We start from the raw sequence: 21,457 nt of genomic DNA, 5'->3' as shown, positions 1-21,457 counted from the left end.
GGAAAGTGCATTCTTAACTAAGGTGGTAATGATAAACAGAATACAATTTTTGAAGCATTACAAAATAAAGCATTTCAGAAAACTGCGTGCATATATTATACATAATTGCCTGTGGTCAGAGGTACAACTGAAAGTCTGAGAATACGGTATCTATACAAGGTAAACATGCTGCTCAGATGTACCTACTGCAAGCACAGGTGATAAGCAAAGGAAAGCAACTTCTATTACATTTTGGGAAATGATCAGCAAAATACTAATTCATCATTATCATCATCATGAAGATAGATAAGATAGACCAGGTTAAGAAAGAAAGCTGGCTGGCTAAGAGCCTAAGAGAGGAGTTGCAATAGCAAAGGACAAGGCATAAGATGCATACTACCAGTTCCTGGAAAGTGATTCTATAAATGGGGCAAAGAAATTCTATCAGGTCACAAGGCAAAGACAGAAAGATAAAAAAAAAAAGTCAGTCACCCTTCATAAGGAATGCCAGCAATAACTTGCTCATTAGTTCACAGGACATCAAAGGCAGATGGAAGGAGCATTTTCAGCAGCTTCTGAATGAAGAAAAGACCAAAAAGCTGTGTTGCCCTAGACACAGTCTACGATGAAAGCACAGTAGGAGCCCATCCTAGAAAAACAGCACTAAGGAAAATTGAAGGTGGGAAAAGCAGCAGGCTTGGATGAGGTTACAGCAGATATGAACAAGATGTTGGATGAGCTAGGTTACAAATGGCTCCTGAAGGTACTCATAGCAATATGAAGGGAAAGGTGTATCCCAGATGACTGGAGAACAAGCATACTACTGTCAGTGTACAAGAACAAAGGGGACATCCACAACAATGGGCAGTACAGAGACTGCCAGAAAGTTCTGGTGAGGGTGACTGATAAATGAATACACAAGAGTAGTAGAAAGCAGGATGGGAGATCAGGTTGCAGCACAACTGATTCAATGTTTAGAGTAAGACAGACAGCTGAGAAGAAGTTAGAGATGAAGAAAGAGTCCAACTGGGCATTCCTAGACTTGGAGAAAGCATATTACAAGGTCCCAAAAAGCTGATTTGGATGTCCTGCAATGGTTTGAAGTCCCAGAAACATTGGTAGAATTAGTGCAGGCTATGTACAAAGACAAGAAGACTCAAGTGTGAACAGTGTTTGGTCTGAAAGAGGGGTCCCCAATGGGAGTGGGTGTGCATCTGGGTTCGGCTCTGTGTCAACTGCTGCTCATACAGGTTATGGATTACATTAGCAAACAGGTTGGAGGGGCAGATCAATAAGTTGCTATATGGAATGATGTGGCATTACAGGCAGACTCTAAGCAAGAAATTCAACAAAAGATAGAAGATTGGCAAATGGGCAAAAACTGCGTACAGATAAGACACTTGTAATGGCAGCAAATGGAAATCAGAGGAAGTTGAGAACTGAGATAGAAGAGAAAATAGTGGAACAGATTAACAGCTTCAAGTATATGAAAGGGGTGGCTCAGAAGGGAAGTCTAAATGAGGAGGTCTAAGCTAGAATCAGATGGGTTGCGGCCAACTGGCACAGACTGTCAGGAGTACTGTAATACTTGAAGAATGCCAAATAAGCTGAAAAGTAAGGTGTACAAAACAGTGGTGTGACCAGTACTACTGTATAGTACAAAAATCTTTGAGGTAAAGGCAAAGCAGCTGAGGAAGCTAGAGGTGAATGAGATGAAGTGCCTGAGATAATTGGTAAGATGTACACTGTTGGACAGACGAAAAAAATTAGGACATCAGAGCAGAAGCTCAAATAGCTCCAATTGCAGAGAAGGTCAAACAAAATAGATTACTGTGGTTTAGGCACATATGCAGGAAAGCAGAAGACAATGCAGTGAAGATGATTTGGGATAGATGAGAAGAAGGAAACAAAGCATCCAGCAAAGAGGCAGATGAATTGTGTGAGAGAAGACCTGCAACAGTCGGGTATGACTGTTGAAGAAGATAGAACACTGGCAGTGAATTAAGAGAGACAGTGACAGCTGACATGACTCCCTGACCCCCATTTAGAAAATGAAATGAGGGGTAGATGATGAAACTATTAACTATGACTTGACGTATATGGACCATGTACTGCTACAATGACACTACTGGACAGAAAAATAAGCATGAAATGTTTTTCATGACAACAGTGGGGTGGAAGGGGGAAACTGAACCCACCAGCATCCTCACGAAGAGAGAACAAAGAAACTTAACATGAAGATCCACTTGACCACCTATAAAAGACAATGCATGTAGAAACACGTTTCTAAGATTGCAGTCATATTACTACCTTTGAGCTATGCCACTACTGACAGATGTTGCATTGATATATAAAAGCTGTATATTTTTAATGCTTATTACTGTTACTATTACAAGCCAGACATTTTTATGACATCATGCATATTCACCCCAGCACTCTCTTAGTCACTCCAGTCTGCCCTTGTATATCTGCTTATTCCATTCAATCTATTTAGACACTAGAGACATGAAAAGGGCATAATGTACAATTTGTAGATGGCACATAGTAGCAGGTTATTTAGGTAGCTAAAATAAGTTTTAAAGTACAGAGGTGGTGACTGGGACTTAACGTCTTCCCCAGCAGTGAATGAGGTCATGATGGTAATGCCTCGTCACTGTAATTGTGAAAGCACTGTTCTCCCTGTGCATGGGATACCAGCAGCAGAGATGGCAGCCTTGTCCAAACTCTTTCAGGCTCTAGCTGCAGGAGCATCCTGTACTCCTTATGGAGGATGCCCAGAAAAATCTTGGGACGAACCCTCATCACATTACCTTTACATCCTCGAAGGAGCACTACCCTCTCTGTCTCCAGCTATGATGACTCATCTTGAAGACTCTCAGGGAAAAATGTTAGAAATTCACCTCATTTTCACAATGGATGGCAAACTTAGAAAATATAGGTACTGTTTTATTGTTTCCAATAGCACTTTAAGTTGTGAAACATGGCAGTCTCCATTCCTATGTATCCTGTTGAGAATACACGCTTCGCAGCCACTCATCAGAAGATGGTTACATATGGTAAGAGAATTTTTTCACCCTTAGTGTAACTGCCCTTCCATGTTTGAAGCAGTCTGCAGATGTTCAAGCACGTGCATGGAACTGTGTAGAAATCTGCACAGGGTTTACTTGTCAAGCAAGTTGAATAATCAAGAAAGTTGAATAACTCAGAAACAATAACAAGTTGAGACGTACTTAGCATAATCATCATGCCCACAGGGATAAATCTACAAGATATAAATGCAATGAAATGAAATGTCCGGAGCCTCATCACTCTATGGAACAAAATAGTGGTAGAAGTGTTTGTATCCTCCTGAGTGTTTCATTCTGACTGAAGATATCTGCTTATATAAGGTAAGTGATACATCTTGCAAATCCATTCTTTTGTACAACAGTAGATTTTGACTGCTGTTTGCCCAGAAGCTTCTAAGGGATGTCAATTTGTTTGTCAGTACTTTTAAATGTGTTGTCCAAAAGTGTCTTAAGAGGTACACAAGCGTACTGAATGCAGTAGACTGCAGACTATTACCGTAAATGGGAGAGTCACTTCTGAGCTCATATTCAGAGTACTGTTCAAAACTACTTTAGTGTTGTGTGCCATGTACTTATGTCAATTGGCACAACCTTACACATACATGCCTGATACTTTATAGCTCTCAAATGTTCAGATTTTCACAGACTGTACAGATTGTTGACTCATATTTTTTGTCCATTTTTCATAAAATTATAGTTTTCTGACAAATCATTGAGGACTGAAGTATGAAAATAATGGTAGTTGATTTTCAGACTTTATCTTCTTCTTGTTCGTACCGGTCCCAAGCCCAGATAAATGGGGAGGGTTGCGTCAGAAAGGGCATCCGGCGTAAAATTTTGCCAAATCATACATGCAGACAACAGTACAGAAATTTTCAGACTTTATATCCTTCAAAAAAATTCATGCTTATGCAAAACCTTACTCTATCAACTTTCTAAGTTTGTAAGCACAATATTTAAAAAGTGTCCCTATTTTTGGGCCTTTGGATCTTGCTTTAAGAGGTTGAGAGGTATTCTGCGTATATAACTGTCAGGCACAAATACAGCACAGTATATGGCCTAGAAGGACAGGAGCTGTCTAAAGATTTATAAGGGCCATGAAAGAACCAATGCTAAAACCTCTCAAAAGAGGGTCTGCAATTCTTGGGAGTCCCAGGGTATGCATTCAGTTTACCATGACACAAACTCAGTAACCTTCACTGGCAGGTAGACAGAAGTGTGCATGTGCATATGCACAAGGAGAAGGGCTTCCTAGGTGACAAAGGTCGCATATTCCCCCACCCAAGGACAGGCCTTAGGCCCTTAAACAGAGATGCATCTCAAGGCTGCTTGTATGAAAAACGTGCCATGGACTGCTCTTGCCCTGTAAGGAGGAAAGAAAGAGTAGTGTAGGTAGCTCAATAGTCAGCAGACACAGGGACCAAAAAATGATCCAAAGGAAAATATTCCATCACACACACTTACTTCTACATATGTGAATTAGCTCAAAGCTGCAAAAATGGTTGTGACAAAAACATTTAACAGTTGTTAATTCCTACATCATTATTCAGTCACATATTCCACATATCAAAAAGCTACTGCATTTATTTCTCACTAAGAAAAAAATAGTAAAACAGAAAATCAAGAATATAGTAATTTACTTTATTAACAAGCATCTAAGGTCACCAGGACTGCACCACAGAGCCACTTAATAGTGCACTTCTATTTAGCAGGGCTTGTACAACTTTAATAAATGACAAATGAAGTGAAAATAAATTTTCAGTGATCCCAGGAGTATGAAAAAGTCCAGCTCTTCTCTCAGTGATATTAATATTAAGCACTAGTTTCGCTTCTCGTTAAAAAAAAATAGATGGATTTCCTTTTATGAAGGAAGCAGGATGGAACTGAAATATGAATTCTAAAATGGTTGCTGCAGTACTGTGTGGTCTGGCTTCTACAGCTGGTTAAGACTGAGTGATCTGTAGAGCTTCCAACATGTCTTCAACTGCCTTTGCAGAGTATCTGGTTTCATTCTTGCCACAGTTCGCAAGCTAAAAAGAAATGTTAAAAGAAATTAAAAGCATATCAGACTTTCACATACTCTTAAAAAGGCATCCTGACATACACACCATGTATAGAAGTCATCTCATTATTAGTTCTAAAATGAAATGAGCAGCCAGAATAAAGTAATAAGACAATACAGTAAAAAAAAAAAAAAAAAACAATCAATCAATGTTTGAAAAGTGCATTCCGTGCGCAGAAAAAAACAAAACTTTAGACGTTTTTATCCAGTTCAATTATATGTTTGATTATCTGAATTGTTTGATTATCCGAACTACCCTAGGTCACAATTAGTTCAGATAATCGACTCTCTACTGTACAAGTAGATCTGCAAAGGGATGATGATCTCATGTTACTTAAGATATCAGTATTAGGCAAAGGCATCACACAGAACTTAGGTAGACAGTAAACCATCATAAGGTCATCTAGCCATCTACTTTTGAATCTTGTTATAGATACCAAATATGGTGCTTTGAAATGCAAGTTTAACACCTCCCCTATTTTGCCGATAGAGATTAGAGAAAGCAACTGCAGAATATGTGAAGGAAAGGTTGCACAGGTACTGCCGTTAGTTGTGTATAATCACAGGGATCAAGGCAAACCACAGATGCCGACTTTCAGTTCTCCTTCACAATTGTGTACTGAAGGTAACTGTGCAAATAACTGCGAAACTGAATTAATCCAAAACAGTAATCATTTTCTACAAGTTTCTGTCACCTTGGAGTAGGAATAAATTCACAGGGGGGAGGTATGAGGAATTTCAGTTTTTAGGTGAACTCTATAGCTATAGTTAAGTTTAATGCATACAGAATTATCAACTGCATTTATCTACATTAGAACCAGTAACACAAACACCGAATATCTGACAATTTTCATAAAAGGATGCAATTTCAAAAAAATTAATCATATATTTAACGTTTTCCTTGATTTTTTTTTAATTCTGCCAAGCACTCAAGGACTTTGCTCTCAGTGATCTAAGAAGAGTAAATGAATGACTTGATGACTAGGGACATCCAAAAGCAAAGGAAAGAGAGAAGCAAAAAGCATGCACACATGCACAAATACACAAACAACAGGCTATTCATTACTGCCAATGAAGCACATTATACAGAATCAGAAATTCACAGATATTCCAAGGCCACTGAGTTTTATTATAACCATCCAAGCCTTAACGACACCCTCTCTCAGACTGATCATTCTTTCTCTGGGATTGCCATACCAATCAATCCTGAACTAAATATGGAGACATCCATCCAGTCATCCAAGGAAGATGAGTCATACTGCTTAACATGAAGGGGAAACTTATTACAGAGGTATGGGAGGTGCTGCTTTATAAACCTATCCCTCTACCTTATTTTACCTTATTTTATCTATTTGTTGGTAAAATTTAGGGTAGGTCCCTGGTTTTTGTACTGGTTGGTGGTGGAAATACTGTATTTGACTTGCAAAAATTCAGGAGGTCCAGGACAATTTGGTTTCAAATGGCACGATAAGTGAGTCTATATGTCTACAAGATAGTGAATATAGGTACAGAGCCTTTCAGCCTCTCCTGGTAGCTCAGGGACTTTAGACCCGTTATTTTTTTAGTTAGGAACTTTTGGGGTCTTTCTAATTGTCTGATATGTTTAGTGAGATACATCCCAAGAAGGGCACTGTACTCAGCAACTGGACATCAATGCTGAATATAATGGAGAGATTACCTCTTAAGATCTTGATGATATTCCTTTAGCAATTAAGTTGAACTAAATAAAAGCATTTCCTGACAACCACAGTCACATGACTGTTAAAAGAAGGGGAGTTAACCGATGAACCTAGGTTCCTGGCCCTGGCTACACCTTTGTTTTGCAGTGGTGTGCTGTCTTTGCTGTATGATAAGGGGAGGGGGTGGTCTACGAAATATGCTGCTACTGCATTTTCGAGCATTTAGCATGATCCCATTTTCAGCACAAGAGTTCACTGAAAAGTTATTCTGGAGGGTTTGGGTGTCACAGCGTGACTTAACAATAACTCTTATTTTGCAGCTGTCTGTAAACTTTGATAGTAAAAGGTCTTGGCTCTGTGCTTGGAGATATGAAAAGTAAATACCAAAAAGGAGAAGTTCCAGAACAGAGGACACTCTGGGCACTGATGGTCGTGTTCATGCAACTCACACTGTATGGGGTTCTGTTTTCAGCAGGTTTACTATTCTTCTTACAATATACAGGTTTATGCTTAAAGCATTTAGCATCTGTGTGATGCCAGCATATGGAATGCTGTTGAAAGCCATGGGCCAAGTTAAGATATGCCACATGCACTGCATGACCACCAACTACAGCCTTTGCAATTCTTTTGGAAGTGCACCATGTTAAACAGGCTTCAAGCCAAACTGTTGGGTGTCAAGTCTAATAAGATTCTTGATGCTGCAATTTATGAGGTCAGTTATAATACATTCCATGGCTCTGAAGATGAAGTTTGGAGGACCCATAGGTCTGTAAATACCTAGGTTTGGTATAAGGCCACCCTTATGGAGGGGCATCACCACTGCCATATGCCACTCACTAGTGACAAAACCAGTACATAAACCTAGATTAAAGAGTTTAAGGAGTGAATGTCTAATTAGCTAAACCTAGGTTAAACAGTTTAAGGAGTGAATGTCTAACAGCTAAACTTAGGTTAAGGAGTTTAAGGGGTGTCTGCAAGGGCTTGTACAACACTATCGATAAAGCAACCAAGTATACTGTCAGGTCCCACGGATGATGTACTTTTGGTCTTGGTCGGCTCTTTCAGTAAATGATCTTCATAAGTAATGGGGAAGCAAGAGATTCAGATATTGTGGAGCTTTGAACAGAAATCGCAGGGGTGAAGCTGGCACTAAATTTGGTTGCAAGAAAATTGGCAATGTCTATAGCGTCACAAGGGAGGCATCATTATGAATATGTTCAGAGCAATGTAGGATATTTTTTGTTTGACTTTCTAACATAGCTAAAGAAGGACTTACAATTATCTTTGGCTTTAGAGGCCTGCCAAAGTTTATGGGATCCTTTAGTTGATGAGATAATGTTCTTCAGTTTCTTTCTTTCTTTCTTTTTTTGCTTTTGATAACCTTGATAATAGAAGTTTTGAATCTACTTAATAATTTAATGAGTGTCTTTTTTTTGTTGTATAGTTTGTTACAGCAGTGGATCACTAGGGTGGTTTGCTTTTGAATTTTGCATACCACCTGATTTCTGGTAGGACATGCTAGCTAAGCATTTTTTCTAAATGGGTGTAGAATTCCTTAGTGAAGCTTGCTGCTGCATTAAGGTCAGGGAAGGTGCAGGCAAAACTGAATTTGTGCATTTCGCCACAGGGTAGGTTGAAGTTAGCATGTTTGTAGTCCTTAAATTCAGAGTGTCTACTGCAGGAGCTTTTGAGAGTTTACAGAAGAAGATCACAAAGTTTACGGTCAGACTTCACTGTGAATGAGATACCATATAAGTAGTGCACGAAGTAGCCACATTTGTAAGAATCAGGTCAAGAATGCTGTGTCCACTAGTAGGTTTATTTACCAACTGCTCAATGGAATTTTTATTTATAAAGTCTAAGAGTTTTTGGATATATCCTACATTGGAGATTAGGTATCCTATTTATTGAAGATTAGTAATAGTCAACTAAAATAAGAAATGTCTGCAAATAGGGAGATCATTTAGAACACTGAGGAATCTTACATGACCATCGGGGCACAAAGATAGTATTCTGTAACAAGCTATAGCAATTAATTCTGTCCCGAGTGATCCATTCATTGAGCTTGGTTTGTGAATACCTAGGGATTTGCCTGTAGGTAATATGTTCTTAACAAATATGGAGACTCCAGCACAGTTGTCATTGTGTGTGAAGGCATGAAAATCACAAAACCCTGGAACAAAGAGAAAGAGGGTTCGCTTTACACAGACATGGATATTTTCGAAATGCAGGTGAGGCTCATTATCAAGCAATTTATTGTTTAGACTTCTGGTACTGAGGACAGATACCTTAATGTGATCCAATTTCAGGACCAAAATGTTAGGAATATCCAGCAAATTGACTATTTAGACTATGCCTAAAAAAGTCATGTGGGGAGGTGGTGGTAAGCAAAGGCTATAGCCAGTATGCAGAAGTCTTGAAACCAGAGGTGCAGGCCAACCTTAATGAAAAAACTGGAGAATCGAGCATTTCATCCCATGCTGACACATAATGGATATCCTGGAATGACCCCAGCTACTTAACGAAGCTAATTACGTTTTCTTTGTATATAGGCTTTATCTGAGGTCAAGTAATAATTCGACTCAGCATTAGTGTCTTACCTGCAAATGTAACATGCAAGTAATGTTCTGACATTTCTCCTTGTGCATGTCTTAGGGTTTTTACATATATATATATATATATATATATATATATAATATATCTATATATATATATATATATATATATATATCTATATATATATATATATATATATATATATATATATATATATATATATAATATATCTATATGGATCTACTTCATAAGATCGACAGACCATTTTATCGACATTCATTTGATCGACAGCTCATTTGATCGACAACCAGTATTCAAGGCACTTAACAGGGATTTGCCCCACTCCCCAATGTTGTGCGACCCTGGAGTTGGTATATACAGTTAGGGGGTGTGGGGCGAATCCCACCATGTATTTCTGTTTAAAACATGAAAATACAACAAAACTACACATTTAAAAAAAAAAAATAGGTGGGGGGATTCGTCCCCCCCCAATGTGGGGGGCTGTGTCTCCCACACCCCCCCAACTATATATACCAACTCCAGGGTCGCACAACATTGGGGAGGGGGGCAAATCCCAAGTTTTTGCCTTGAGTACTGGTTGTCGATCAAATGAGCTGTCGACCAAATGAATGTCGATCAAATGGTCTGCCAATCTTATGAAGTAGACCCATATATATATATATATATATATATATATTTTTTTTTTTTTTTTTTTTTACAACAGTGCCTAGATTGTATTACACAATGCTACATAAGGTTTATGTTGTAGTTATATCTTCATAGCTGAGAATTAAACTTTGCAGTGCTTAACATTCTGAAAGTTTAATGCATTTTTAAACAGATTAACATGCCCCATTCCAGTCCAAATTTCAGTTCAGAGTTCCTACCTTAACAGTTTCCGCTTTTGTATGAGTTCAAAGGTTAGGGAAGAGATCAAGGGGTACTATATCTCTGTAGAAAGTTTTGGATTGTTGAAGGATGGGGGGCTATTTATTGCTGGTAGGGCTTTGCTTCAGCTTACTAGACATTGCTGGAGCTCTGGTCTCAAGTGCCAGTACAATCTGGCACCTATGTCTTTAGCTTTCTGTAAAGTAATAACAATTTCTCTTGTCTTCTATATGTTAACATTTTGTTCTGCACAAATGCCTTCCTTTCTAAGTGCAACATATTAGATTCCAGTGGGCAGTGGGTAAAATGCCTGCATCTTGTCTTCCTTCCTTTTTTTTGGACGGTTGGTTAGTCTCTCTTTTTTATTTTTCAAAGTAAAACTCATCAGTCAGGTCCTTTGGCTCTTCTAGGCCATCTTGAGGAGCTGGACTGACATTTTCACTTCCTACAGCACCTTATAAGTGGTTGTAGGGTGGGTTTCAGTTCGGTTTCCACTTAAAAGGGAAAAAAGGTACACAGGTTACATTATTTAATTATTTTATACTTTTTTTGTTTATCTGTTACTTCTGTGGTGGTGCAGCGGTAGCGTTGTTGCCTCACAGCAAGAGGTTCTCCCGTTCGATTCTCGGCTGGAGTGCGGGGAGTGCCTTCTGTGTGGAGTTTGCATGTCCTCCCCGCAGTTCGTGAAAATCCACTGCCAATCATTAGCGGACCGGAGTTCCGCTGTGGCGGCCCCTAACCGGGAAAAAGCCGAAATACATATTTTTCATATTGCCACATATGCATTTGCATACATAATGAATTGGGCATGCTGTTTTCTGTTCATTGTTCATTCTGAATAACGTCCGACAGATTAGGAGGGCTGACTTTTATCAGACAAGCTATTCCTCTTTATATGGCTAAAACAATCCATCAGTATTTTGAGAATGCCTTGTATGGCTCTCCATTAAATCATGTAGGCTCACTATGACAACAGAATTTTTTTTTCAGTTAGTACAATGATACAAAGGCTCTGTTTGCATTACTGGCAAAGAGCAGCTGTGTAAAATCTTACCATAACCATAGATGTCCTTCTCTTCCATGTTGCAGTATAGTTGTGGGTCGTACGTCGGCTCCTATACAAAAGCTTCAGCTTGGCTGTTGCAGCGTGCGTGGGACGTCAGACGTAAGGTCATAAACCAGGGGCCTTATATGTGACATCTGCATGCAAAATCCTCAGAACTTGAAGGCCAGCAAGCAGAGAAGGCGGCCCAGCAGGAGGAATGCTAGTGGGGACAGGTGTGTGCCCTTGGTGTCCTTCAGTAGCAGAGATAGGTCCAGGTATTAGCTGGGAATAAAAGAGAATGACTTGAGGGTAATGGTGGGTGGGAAGGAATACTGCAACACGGAAAAAAAGGACATCTATGGTTATGGTAAGATTTTACACAACTATTCTACGTCCTTCTATTCCTGTGTTACAGTATTCTAGTTGTGGAAGAATACCACAGCTTAGATGGATGAGAGGGTGGCGGATGCTGAAGAGAATTCTACAAAGCCCTGCAGGATTGCTCTGGCCAATCCTGCCCATGCTCTGGAGACTTGGTCAAGTTTGTAATGTTTGGTTAAAGTGTGGATGGTGGACCATGTGGCTGCTTCCATAAAGGATGCCATGTCCAGACCCTTTATGAAAGCCTTGGAAGTGGCCACTGCCCTAGAAGAATGAGCCTTTACTCCCCCTGGGTTTTTTTTTCCATGGTGGGAGTAGCAGAGACCAATGGTTTTCCTGATCCAGCATGCGATGGTTTGTTTGGAGACTGCCTTGCCCAGGGCTCTGGGGTGGAAGGAGACAAAGAGTTGCTTACATTTCCTAATGGTTTTGGTTTTGTCCAGTAGAATCTTAGTTGCCTGTGCACATCCAAGGAGTGCAGTATACTCTCCCCTTCATTAGTGGGAGAGGGAAAGAAAGTGGGTAGATGGATAGATTGGTTTAGAGACAGGTCATTGACCACCTTGGGCATAAAGGAGGCATTAGTTCACAGGGTGACTCGGTCTTTGTGGAAGGTGGTGTGGGGGGGGGACCATTAAGACCTGCAACTCTGACACCTTTCTGGCTGAAGTGATAGCTACCAGAAGGACAGTTTTCCATGTACACATCTGTAGGGAAGAAGTCCCAGCCGGTTCGAAAGGGTGTTGGGTAAGTTTTTCCAGGATGTAGTTAAGGTCCCAGGGCAGAGGGATAGGCTTCTTTGGTGGTGTCATGTGTAAGACCCCTTTAAGGAAGAGCTTTACATCGAGCCTGGCTAGCAAGGGGGGATTCAAGGGGCAAGCAGATTGATATAGCAGAAAGGTGTACTTTCACTGAAGAATAGGAAAGTCAGCTTTTAATCAATTGACCCACATAAGCAAGAACATGGGTGGCATCAGCAGAGCAAGGGTCCCTTCCCTTGTCCAGACACCACTTTGTAAATCTTTCCCATTTAGCTAGGTAAGATTTTCTGGTGGTAGGTTTCCTTGTCTCCCTCAAGACTGAAAGCACGTCCTCTGAGTAGTGGTGTCTTGAAGGGGATCAAAAGTCTATCACCCACAGAGTCAGGGATAGAATCTGCAAGTGTGGATGGGAGGACAGTTCCTTTGTCTTGTCAGTAGGTCCACGTTGTAGGGTAACTTGTAGTGATTGCCCTTGGCTAAATTGTGAAGGAGGGGGAACCATTGCTGCCTTGGTCAGTAGGGAGTCACTAACAAGATTTTTGCTTTGTCCTTGATTTTCAGGAGGACTTTCTGAATCACTGGGAAGGGGGGGGAGGCATAAAGAAACTTCCCCTCCCAAGAAAAGTTGGAAGCGTCCACTCTCCATGCTAGAGGGGAGTCCGTCTTTGAGCAGAAGGTCTGCAGCTGCCTGTTTTGGGGAGAGGCAAACAGGTCTATTTGTGGAGTACCCCACCGGTGGACTACGTCTAGGAAGACATTCCTGTCCAGCATCCATTCATGCTGTAGAGAGGAAGTCCTGCTTAGGAGATATGCTTGCTTACTGTCCTGCGAGGGGGATGTAGCTTGCCTGCAGGACCAAGTTGTGGGCAAGAGGCTAGGACCCATATCAGCAGGGTCAGGCTGCACAGCTGATAGGCCTTTGTTCCTCCCTGTTTGTTGAGGTACCACATAACCGTGGTATTGTCGGTCACTATCAGAAGCACCCCTGGTATAAGGAGGATAAAGGTCTTTAGAGCTAGGAAGACTGCTGTCATTTCCCTGACATTGGTGTGTTTGGCCTGTAGAGAAGAGTGCCACTTTTCCTGAACCCTGTAGGATGTCAGTGTCACCCCCTAACCTGAATCTGAGGCATCTGTATGCAATGTTTGGATTAGGGTGGGGGGGGAGTGGGAGTCCTGGGTTTAGTTGGACTTGCTGGATCCACCAGCTGATTTCTGTCTTTAGACAGGGAAGGAGGGGAATAACCTGTTCTAAGTGATGTAGGTGTTGGGACCAAATGTTTTTGAGGTACCACTGTAGCTTGCGCATGTGCACTCTGGCCAGTGGTAGCAGGGGGATGGTTGCTGCCATTAAGCCTAGGAGACAAAGAAATTCCCTTGCCGTCACCTTCTGGGAGTGTAGGATTTCCTTGAAGTGGGAAGTCAGGGATAGAACCTTGTCCTGTGGGAGAAAGGCCTTCATTTTTTCCATTCTGATTCTGCAGTCTAGGAAAATCTTGTCCTGGTCTGGGTTCAAGGAGGACTTTGGGAGATTGATGGTGAACCCCAGATTTGCAAAAGGGACATGGTGAAGTGCAGATGCCTTGAGAGGGTATCCTTTGACTCTGCTAGTATTAAGATGTCATCCAGATATGGGTAAATCTCGATTCCATGAGTTCTGCAAAAGGCAATGGCTGGGGGTTAGGCACTTTGTAAACACTTGGGGGGACAGTGGATAAACCAAAGAGCAAGGCAGCAAATTAGAAATGAGAGGAAGGGCCAGAGAAACACAGGAGTTGTCTGTGGGAAGTCCTGATGGGTATGTGTAGGTAGGCTTCTTTTAGGTCCAGGGTGGCCATAAAGGCCTTGAATGGAATAAGTGGCAGCAGAGTGAGAAGTGACAGCATTTTGAAGGAGGGTACCTGAAGGTGGAGATTTAGAAATGAGAGATCTAAAATGGGTCTCCAGGGACCATCTGTTTGGGGACCAGGAAGAGACGGGAGCAGAATCTCTTTCCTTTCTGTCCTGAGGGGACAGGTTTTATGGTGCCTAGCTTTAACAGGTCTGACAAAACTTGTGGCAGGAGATTAATTTGTTTTTCTCGGGGAAATGGAATAGCTCTCCTGGGTGTTTTTTTCTTTCCAGGATAGGAAGTACCCTTTTTGGATAATGGATAGGACCCATTGGTCTGTGGTGATGGATTGCCAAATGAGGAGGCAGTGGGGAAGGCGTGCTGAAAGTGGTAGGTGGGCAAGGCAGTCACGCATTATTGGGACCTCCTCTGTCCTGAAAGGATTGTCTGGGCTAAGGAGGTGGTGCAGTAGGTCTGGACGTGGTAGATCTTCTTGCCCCTCTTCTAGATCTGGAAGAGGAAGCAGCTGTCTGTGGAGAGTTACTCCTTACAAAAGTGGTTTTAGCAGGGTAGTTCCTGTAATACTTGGGAATGGGGGACACCAGCAGATGTTTGATGTCCTGTAATTTTTAACTTTTTCCTGCAGATTCTTGAAGAGGTCTGCAGATTGTGTTCCAAAAAGAAAATTGTGATCCAGGGGGGGTCCAAGATCTTGGACTTGAAGTCTTCTGGTAGATTCTGGAGTCTCAGCCAGGTGTATCTCCTGAGGACAGAAGCAAATGCTACAGAGCAGGCAGATGGTTCTGCAGCATCGTAGCTGCATTTAATGGAGTGCCTGGCTACTTGCTGGGCCAAGGACAGTTTGGAGGAAATGTCAGCCTTCATGGGACTGTCAGGAATAGAAGCCAGCATGGAGGAGGCTTGAGACACTAAGTCTAGAGCATAGGCATGTGGGTCTGACAATTTATGGCTCTGAAAGCCAAAGTGGAGGATGTGTATGCCTTCTTTCCCATCCTATCCATATATCTGCTATCTTTATCCATGGGTAGGAGAAAGGCAGAAGGCATCAGTCTAGATTGTTTATCAGGAGTGGTGGCAATCACAGCTGGGTCCACCAAGGGAGGTTTAACTACGAATTTTTGCTCCTCTGGCACTTTATAAAAGCGGTCAGCGCACTTAGGGGCTGGTGGCTGGAGGCCTGGAGCCTTAGAAGTTGAATTAAAGGCATCCAGGTAAGCAGGTAGAACTGGAGGGACAGCCGAAGGGGAGGGGGATTCTACTTAAAGCAGCTCAAAGTACCTCTTTTGGGTGTCAGTCATTTGGAAAGTATCCCATTTGAAGTAAACTTTTATCTTGGTGATGGCCTCACCAAAGGTCATATCCTCAGAGGGAGAATCCCCTTCCACAGACTCATCAGGACAATAATACTCCTGGGGAAAAGCAATCTGGGATGTATATGAAATAGAGTCCTCTGAGGAAGAAAAGGAAAAATCATGCTCTTCCTTCCTAACCTGAGATGTCATGGGTGGGAGGGAAGAGGCAGACGCAGACCTAGGGCTCAGTAAAGGCATAGTAGTGCAGGTTGAGACTGAAGGCCTAAGGGCCATAAAGGCCTGCATGAGAGAAGACGAGAAGGCCTGCCAATCTTGTAGGGCTTCTGCAGAGGAGGTATGCTTGGTTTTCTGCTTCTTTTTGGCTGGGGTGGAAGTAGGAACCGACCGGGAGCCAGTTTTTGAGGTCAACATTTCCGAAGTCTAGATCCCAGTTGGAGGTACCACAGAATCTGGTTCCCCCCTCGACATGAATGGTAGTCGGTGTCTGGGTAAGCTCCAAGGACGTGCCGGTCGTCGGCTGTGCAATGGCTTCCTTAAAGGAAGTTGTTGAAGTCGACAGATCTTCCGGGTGCTCCTCAACTCCTAGATCGGCAGTTGGTGGGGTGTCTGGTAGTGATGTGGCAGGTGAGGAAGGCCAAGGAATCTTGGCCTTCTTGCGCAGAGGTTCAGATGTGGCCTCCGATGCGTGATTCATTCTAAGGGCTAACCGTTTAAGGTGCTGGTTTTCTAGGTAGAGGTTTAAAGCTGCCAAATGGATGCGTAGGGTATTCGGCACAAATGACTGACAAATTGAGCAGGCGGAATGTTTGTGCTCCTGGCTTAAGCAAAAAACACACCTATCATGGGCATCTTTATGTGGTATCTGGCACCCGCATTGGCACTTTCCCTTTTTACCTGACATCAGCTAAAGGCTACAACAACTAAGCCTAAGCAATAACAATTGGCAAAACAGGAAAAAATAGAAACCCAACGGGTTACTTAGCTTTACTGATGCGATGTCTGAGAAGGAGTGATCGTACAATGCGTAGGTCGTCTACAGCTGATAAGTTCTGAGGATTGTGCATGCAGATGTTACATTTAAGGCCCTGGTTTATGGCCTTACGTCTGACGTCCCACACAAGCTGCAACAGCCAAGCCGAAGCTGTTGTACAAGAGGCGATGTACGAGTCGCCTGAGGGCAGGAAATCCCACAGCTAGAATACTGCAACATAGGAATAGAAGGACATCCTGAGTTCAGGATTGGATTGGGGTTACTGGTAGGACTGGCCAGGAAGAGGAAAAGGATGAAGTGGATAATCACCAGTTCTCCTATTCTCAGGGGAGGTTTTGGGGAATCCTAATGCCTGTGCACCCTGTGGTGGAGACCAGAAGCCTCACAAGTCATCATATCAGATTACAGGCGGCAAAGACGATGCTATGATGTCATCACAACAGATGCTACCACTGATGAAATTCAGATTGACCTTTGTATTACGACTTCCCACTTGCATGTGCAACTCATGATCAGGTGTCTCAACCCCGTCCCCGCACAGCACTGTGCTACAACTGAGCGACCACAAAGGTTGACTCCATGTGGATCTGGTGTACATACACCTGCCACTTTGTCAAACTGCATTAATGTTGTACAGCCAAATTAGTTGTTGAAACCAATCTGTTTATTTTATTTGACAATGGCTAATACATTTGAATTAGAAATGGAATACTCTCTTGTTTTGCAGTTCTGGACAGCAGCACAGACTGCTGCAAAGCCCAATGAGAAGCATAACTCTTAAGAGGGCAACATTATCCTTCCTTCAGGTTACCTCTTCTGTTTCCAAGATGCCCTTTCTTTTTGAGGAATTTGCTGGTGCTGATTAAGAAGACAAGAAGTGGTGCAAGTAGTCTTTATCATTCCTCCTCTAGTTTTCACTTATGCCTACTGTAAATACACCTGTAAACCATGCCTATAATATTAACCACGCTAATATAACAGAAGTAAAGCTAAAATGACACTCGATGCTACACATGCATATAATCTGAACCAAGAAGATTCAGTGGGAGTAGAAAACAACTGTTGGCACTGGTCCCCTGCCAGTCATTACAAAGCCTTCGGGAGAGACATCCCTTTAAATCCTCCCTATTTCATCAGCTAAAAGGTTTGTCATTCTGACAGGGAGAAAAAGAATGTATTTATATATGTGAAATGTAGGATTTTATATGTGTGTGTGTGTGTGTGTGTGTGTGTGTGTGTGTGTGTGTGTGTGTGTGTGTGTGATTGTGTGTTGCAAACATTTAATATGTTTCAACCTAACCGCAAACTACTTAACTTTTTTTAATGTAAAATTTATGTAGACAGTGAAAAGGTACAATCTACTTAAGAAACAGACCCACAATATACTGTGATGCCCCTGCACTGGCCCGGTAATCAAGGAGCCTCAATCCTCACCATTGGCAGCAGTGAGGGATGTACACAATGGGAGAATGACAAGTACACACACAGTAAAGTACAACTTCCCTTAAGAGCACACAGTGATCACAGTCAGTCTGGGGCTGATTTCTCCCTCTTTCTCCAGATCCCCAGTAAGATTCCCCACTGGGACAACTATAGTGTTGAGATCTCAGCTGATTGGCCAAGCCAAAACCTCCAGTATCCTCTCTGTCAAACTAGTGCTTTGTGTCCCTGTCCAAGAAGCTGACACACACACACACACACACACACACACACACACACACACACACACACACACACACACACACACACACACACACACACACACAGTGAGATTTGATTTATATACAAATACACACCTAGGAAAGGCTGGCACAGGTTTACTAGCTATGCCCCCTTCTGTCCAGACTATAAGCTAGTACCAGCTACCACCAGCCAATACTTATCAACTACTTTTAATGCCCTAACCAAAGGCTGACCAATCTTACTATGTAATGTTACTATTAATCCAAATGGTAGCGTCACCAAATACATATGCAAGTGCTCTAAGAGTTTAAATATGTCTCACAAATATCAACCACAAAAACAGGTTTAAATATGTTTAATAATAAATCATAAAAGAACAAGACAATACTCAATCAACACTAACTACAGAGCAGAATTACAGGAAATATTTTAAAACAACATTGCAGGACAGTCTCAAACAAATACAGAAAACATCTAAACTAATCTTTACTATATTCCTATCTACATCTAAAAGATACTATGCCCTAAATAACATACTTACAGAGCAAGGCAGATGCAGATGGTGGTGATGATGTTTCTAGGTCCAACACAAGACACAAAATGCACACACACACAAACACACACTGAGAGAGTTCTTAAATTAATATCATATATTACTGTTGGGTTAGCCTGGATGATATCACTCTGTCACCTGCCTTCACTTCCCAGACTAAGAGAAACTTACATTTTAACATTTCTGTGTGAAAAATACATATCTCTCAGATGTTTGCTCAGGACTGGAAGTTGTAAAACAATCAAACACTTTTACATTTGAAACCTAGTAATTATTTCTGTTTCAAGACACTAGGAAAACCTCTAGCTCTAGACACCGTGTCTGCTTACTGAGAGATAACACAATCATAAAACACTTTACTTTTCAGCTTATTTTCTTGAAGTTTTGCAAGTTAACTCTATGTTCCAGATTCTACTATTAAAACATACATTTGCATAGGTATATAGTTTATATACATTTATATTCTTTTCCATTAGGATACACTTTGGTTACTTTCTTGAAGCTCAGTACATAACATACAGTTCAACATACACTTCTGTATCAGTAGTTTAATATACACATAGCAATTCTCTTACATTTGTAAGACAAGCATATGAATCATATTAATATTCACAAATGACATATGATTATTTACAAAATTCCAGAAAGCTGGGCTGGCAGTGTCACATTTCTATATAAATCATATTAATATTTTCAACTGACATATAATTATTTACAAAATTCCATATAGCTGGACAGGCAACATTTCCCTGGTGTCACATTTCTCCCCTTCCTGAAAACTTAAACTACTTTTTCAAGAGGGTTGAGTCCAACTGGGAATACCTTACCCCATTCCCTGTCTTGAGATTCCAGCTGCCTTGGCACTGCTGACCCCAGTACCGCGCTACACTGTCCCATGATATGCCTGCAACCCTGGGCTCCACCACAGTAATTTGGGATTTTCCTGGCTGGCTCCCTGCAGCCATAGATCCCTCTCCTCCTGCCTTGTACTGCAATTACTTAGCACAAGGGCCTCCCTGTCATGGCAAGGTTTCATTATGTTAACATGGTACAATTTGTAAATACCATGACAGTCAATGAAAGTCAACACAATGGAAAATAAACTAGAACTCCGTTGGCTGTGCAGGGTGTCAGAATTCACAATATGCACCAAAGTTCCTTGTAGAACACTTCTTTATATGACAAATGAACCCCTTCAAAGCACATTAAGCGCTTTCATCTACTACAAATAGACTCTGATGAAGTCTATTTGTAGTAGATGAAAGCACTTAATGTGGTTTGAAGGGGTTCGTTTTTCAAATAAAGAAGCATTCTACAAGGAACTTTGGTGCATTTTGTGAATTCTGACACCCAGCACAGCAAATGGAGTTCTTGTTTATTTTCCATGCTACAATTTGTGCCCCTGCCTCCTGCCTAGCACTACCATGTAGTTAACATCACTGACCTTCCTTACTACCTTGTAGGGTCCCTCCCAAGCTGCCTGCAGCTTGTTGTGTCTGACAGGAATGAGCACCATTACCTGCTGCCCTACAGCATAGTCTCTAGCTTGAGCATTCCTGTCACAGGTAGGTTCATAGGTAGGTACTAGGCTATCGGCCCTAGGGCCTATATAAGCCGAGCCAAAAGGTACCCTGGCTTTCGCCACCCAGGAAAATTATTTTCCTGTGCCACTGTCGAACTGAGCCACAGAAGTGATCCCCAGGGTGAATTTCCTATCTCCCATCTAACCATCACGATTTTTCTTGAAGAGTGCTAATGAGGAGCTTTGTTTGATATAGATAGGTAGTTTGTTCCAGAGTATGGGAAGTCTCTGGGACAGGAATCTATCCCTCCAGCATGTTCTGTTTACTGTGGTGACAAGGTTTAGGTCCCTAGAGCGTGTAGCTCGGAGGGATTGGGATTTCTTTAATTGGAGCATGTCCAAAAGCTCTGGGTTTGACATAGCTATGTGTGTTAGGCAGAGATCGCCTCTGAGTAGGCGATATGCGATGGAGTAAAGCTGGAGTTTTTTGAGATGGTCTGCGTAGGGCATCTGTTTGAGGCTGGTAATCCTCGTTGTGAGGTATTTCCGCGGCTTTTCCAGTTGTTGTAGATGTCTTGTGAGGTACATACCAAAAGGGGCATTGTACTCTATAATGGGTCTAATGAGTGATGAGTAGAGGGGAACAATGACCTCTTTTTTCCTGGATGAGAAACCTTTTGTGATGAGGTGTGCCACGTAGAAGGATTTCCTGACTACTGTGGTGATGAGATTATCAAAGGAGAGACTATTTTCCACCTGTGTCCCAAGGTCTCTTATAACACTTTCGGTGTTAACTACCGCCTATGTCGTAGTTCATGGGTACAGAGCTTTTACCAAAAGAGATGACAATACACTTTTTGCCACTGAGCTTGAGGCCATGGCTTTGACACCAGGCATCTGTCTCAGCGAGGCCCTTTTGTAGGATGTCCACATCTTTTGAGTGTTGATTATGGCTCCTAGTTTGCAGTCATCTGCAAATTTTGTTAGCCAAGGACCTTCTGTATTAGCCTGTAGTTCAGAGAAGTAGATACCAAACAAGAGAGGGCCCAGGACTGAACCCTGTAGTACTCCACTTGTCACTGGTCTGAAGTTGGATTTGGAGTCTGCTACTTTCACAGTGTGGGT

At 41.8% G+C, this 21,457-nt stretch overlaps 1 protein-coding gene across 1 annotated transcript in view; it reads right to left on the bottom strand.

The window, feature by feature from the left end:
• Nucleotides 1–4,667: 4,667 nt before the first annotated feature.
• EMC2 (ER membrane protein complex subunit 2) overlaps nt 4,668–21,457 on the bottom strand; it is a 1,476,345-nt gene continuing 1,459,555 nt past the window's right edge. Inside the window, exon 11 of the mRNA XM_044065735.1 lies at nt 4,668–5,077. Coding sequence (XP_043921670.1) covers nt 4,991–5,077 — 87 coding nt within the window. The 3' untranslated portion in view covers nt 4,668–4,990. The remainder of the gene's footprint in view (nt 5,078–21,457) is intronic.

This window comes from Protopterus annectens, chromosome 3.part0 (assembly GCF_019279795.1).
Source record: "Protopterus annectens isolate FY-2018-M chromosome 3.part0, PAN1.0, whole genome shotgun sequence".
Taxonomy (NCBI): domain Eukaryota; kingdom Metazoa; phylum Chordata; order Ceratodontiformes; family Protopteridae; genus Protopterus; species Protopterus annectens.
This window is presented reverse-complemented; position numbering and strand designations above follow the sequence as displayed.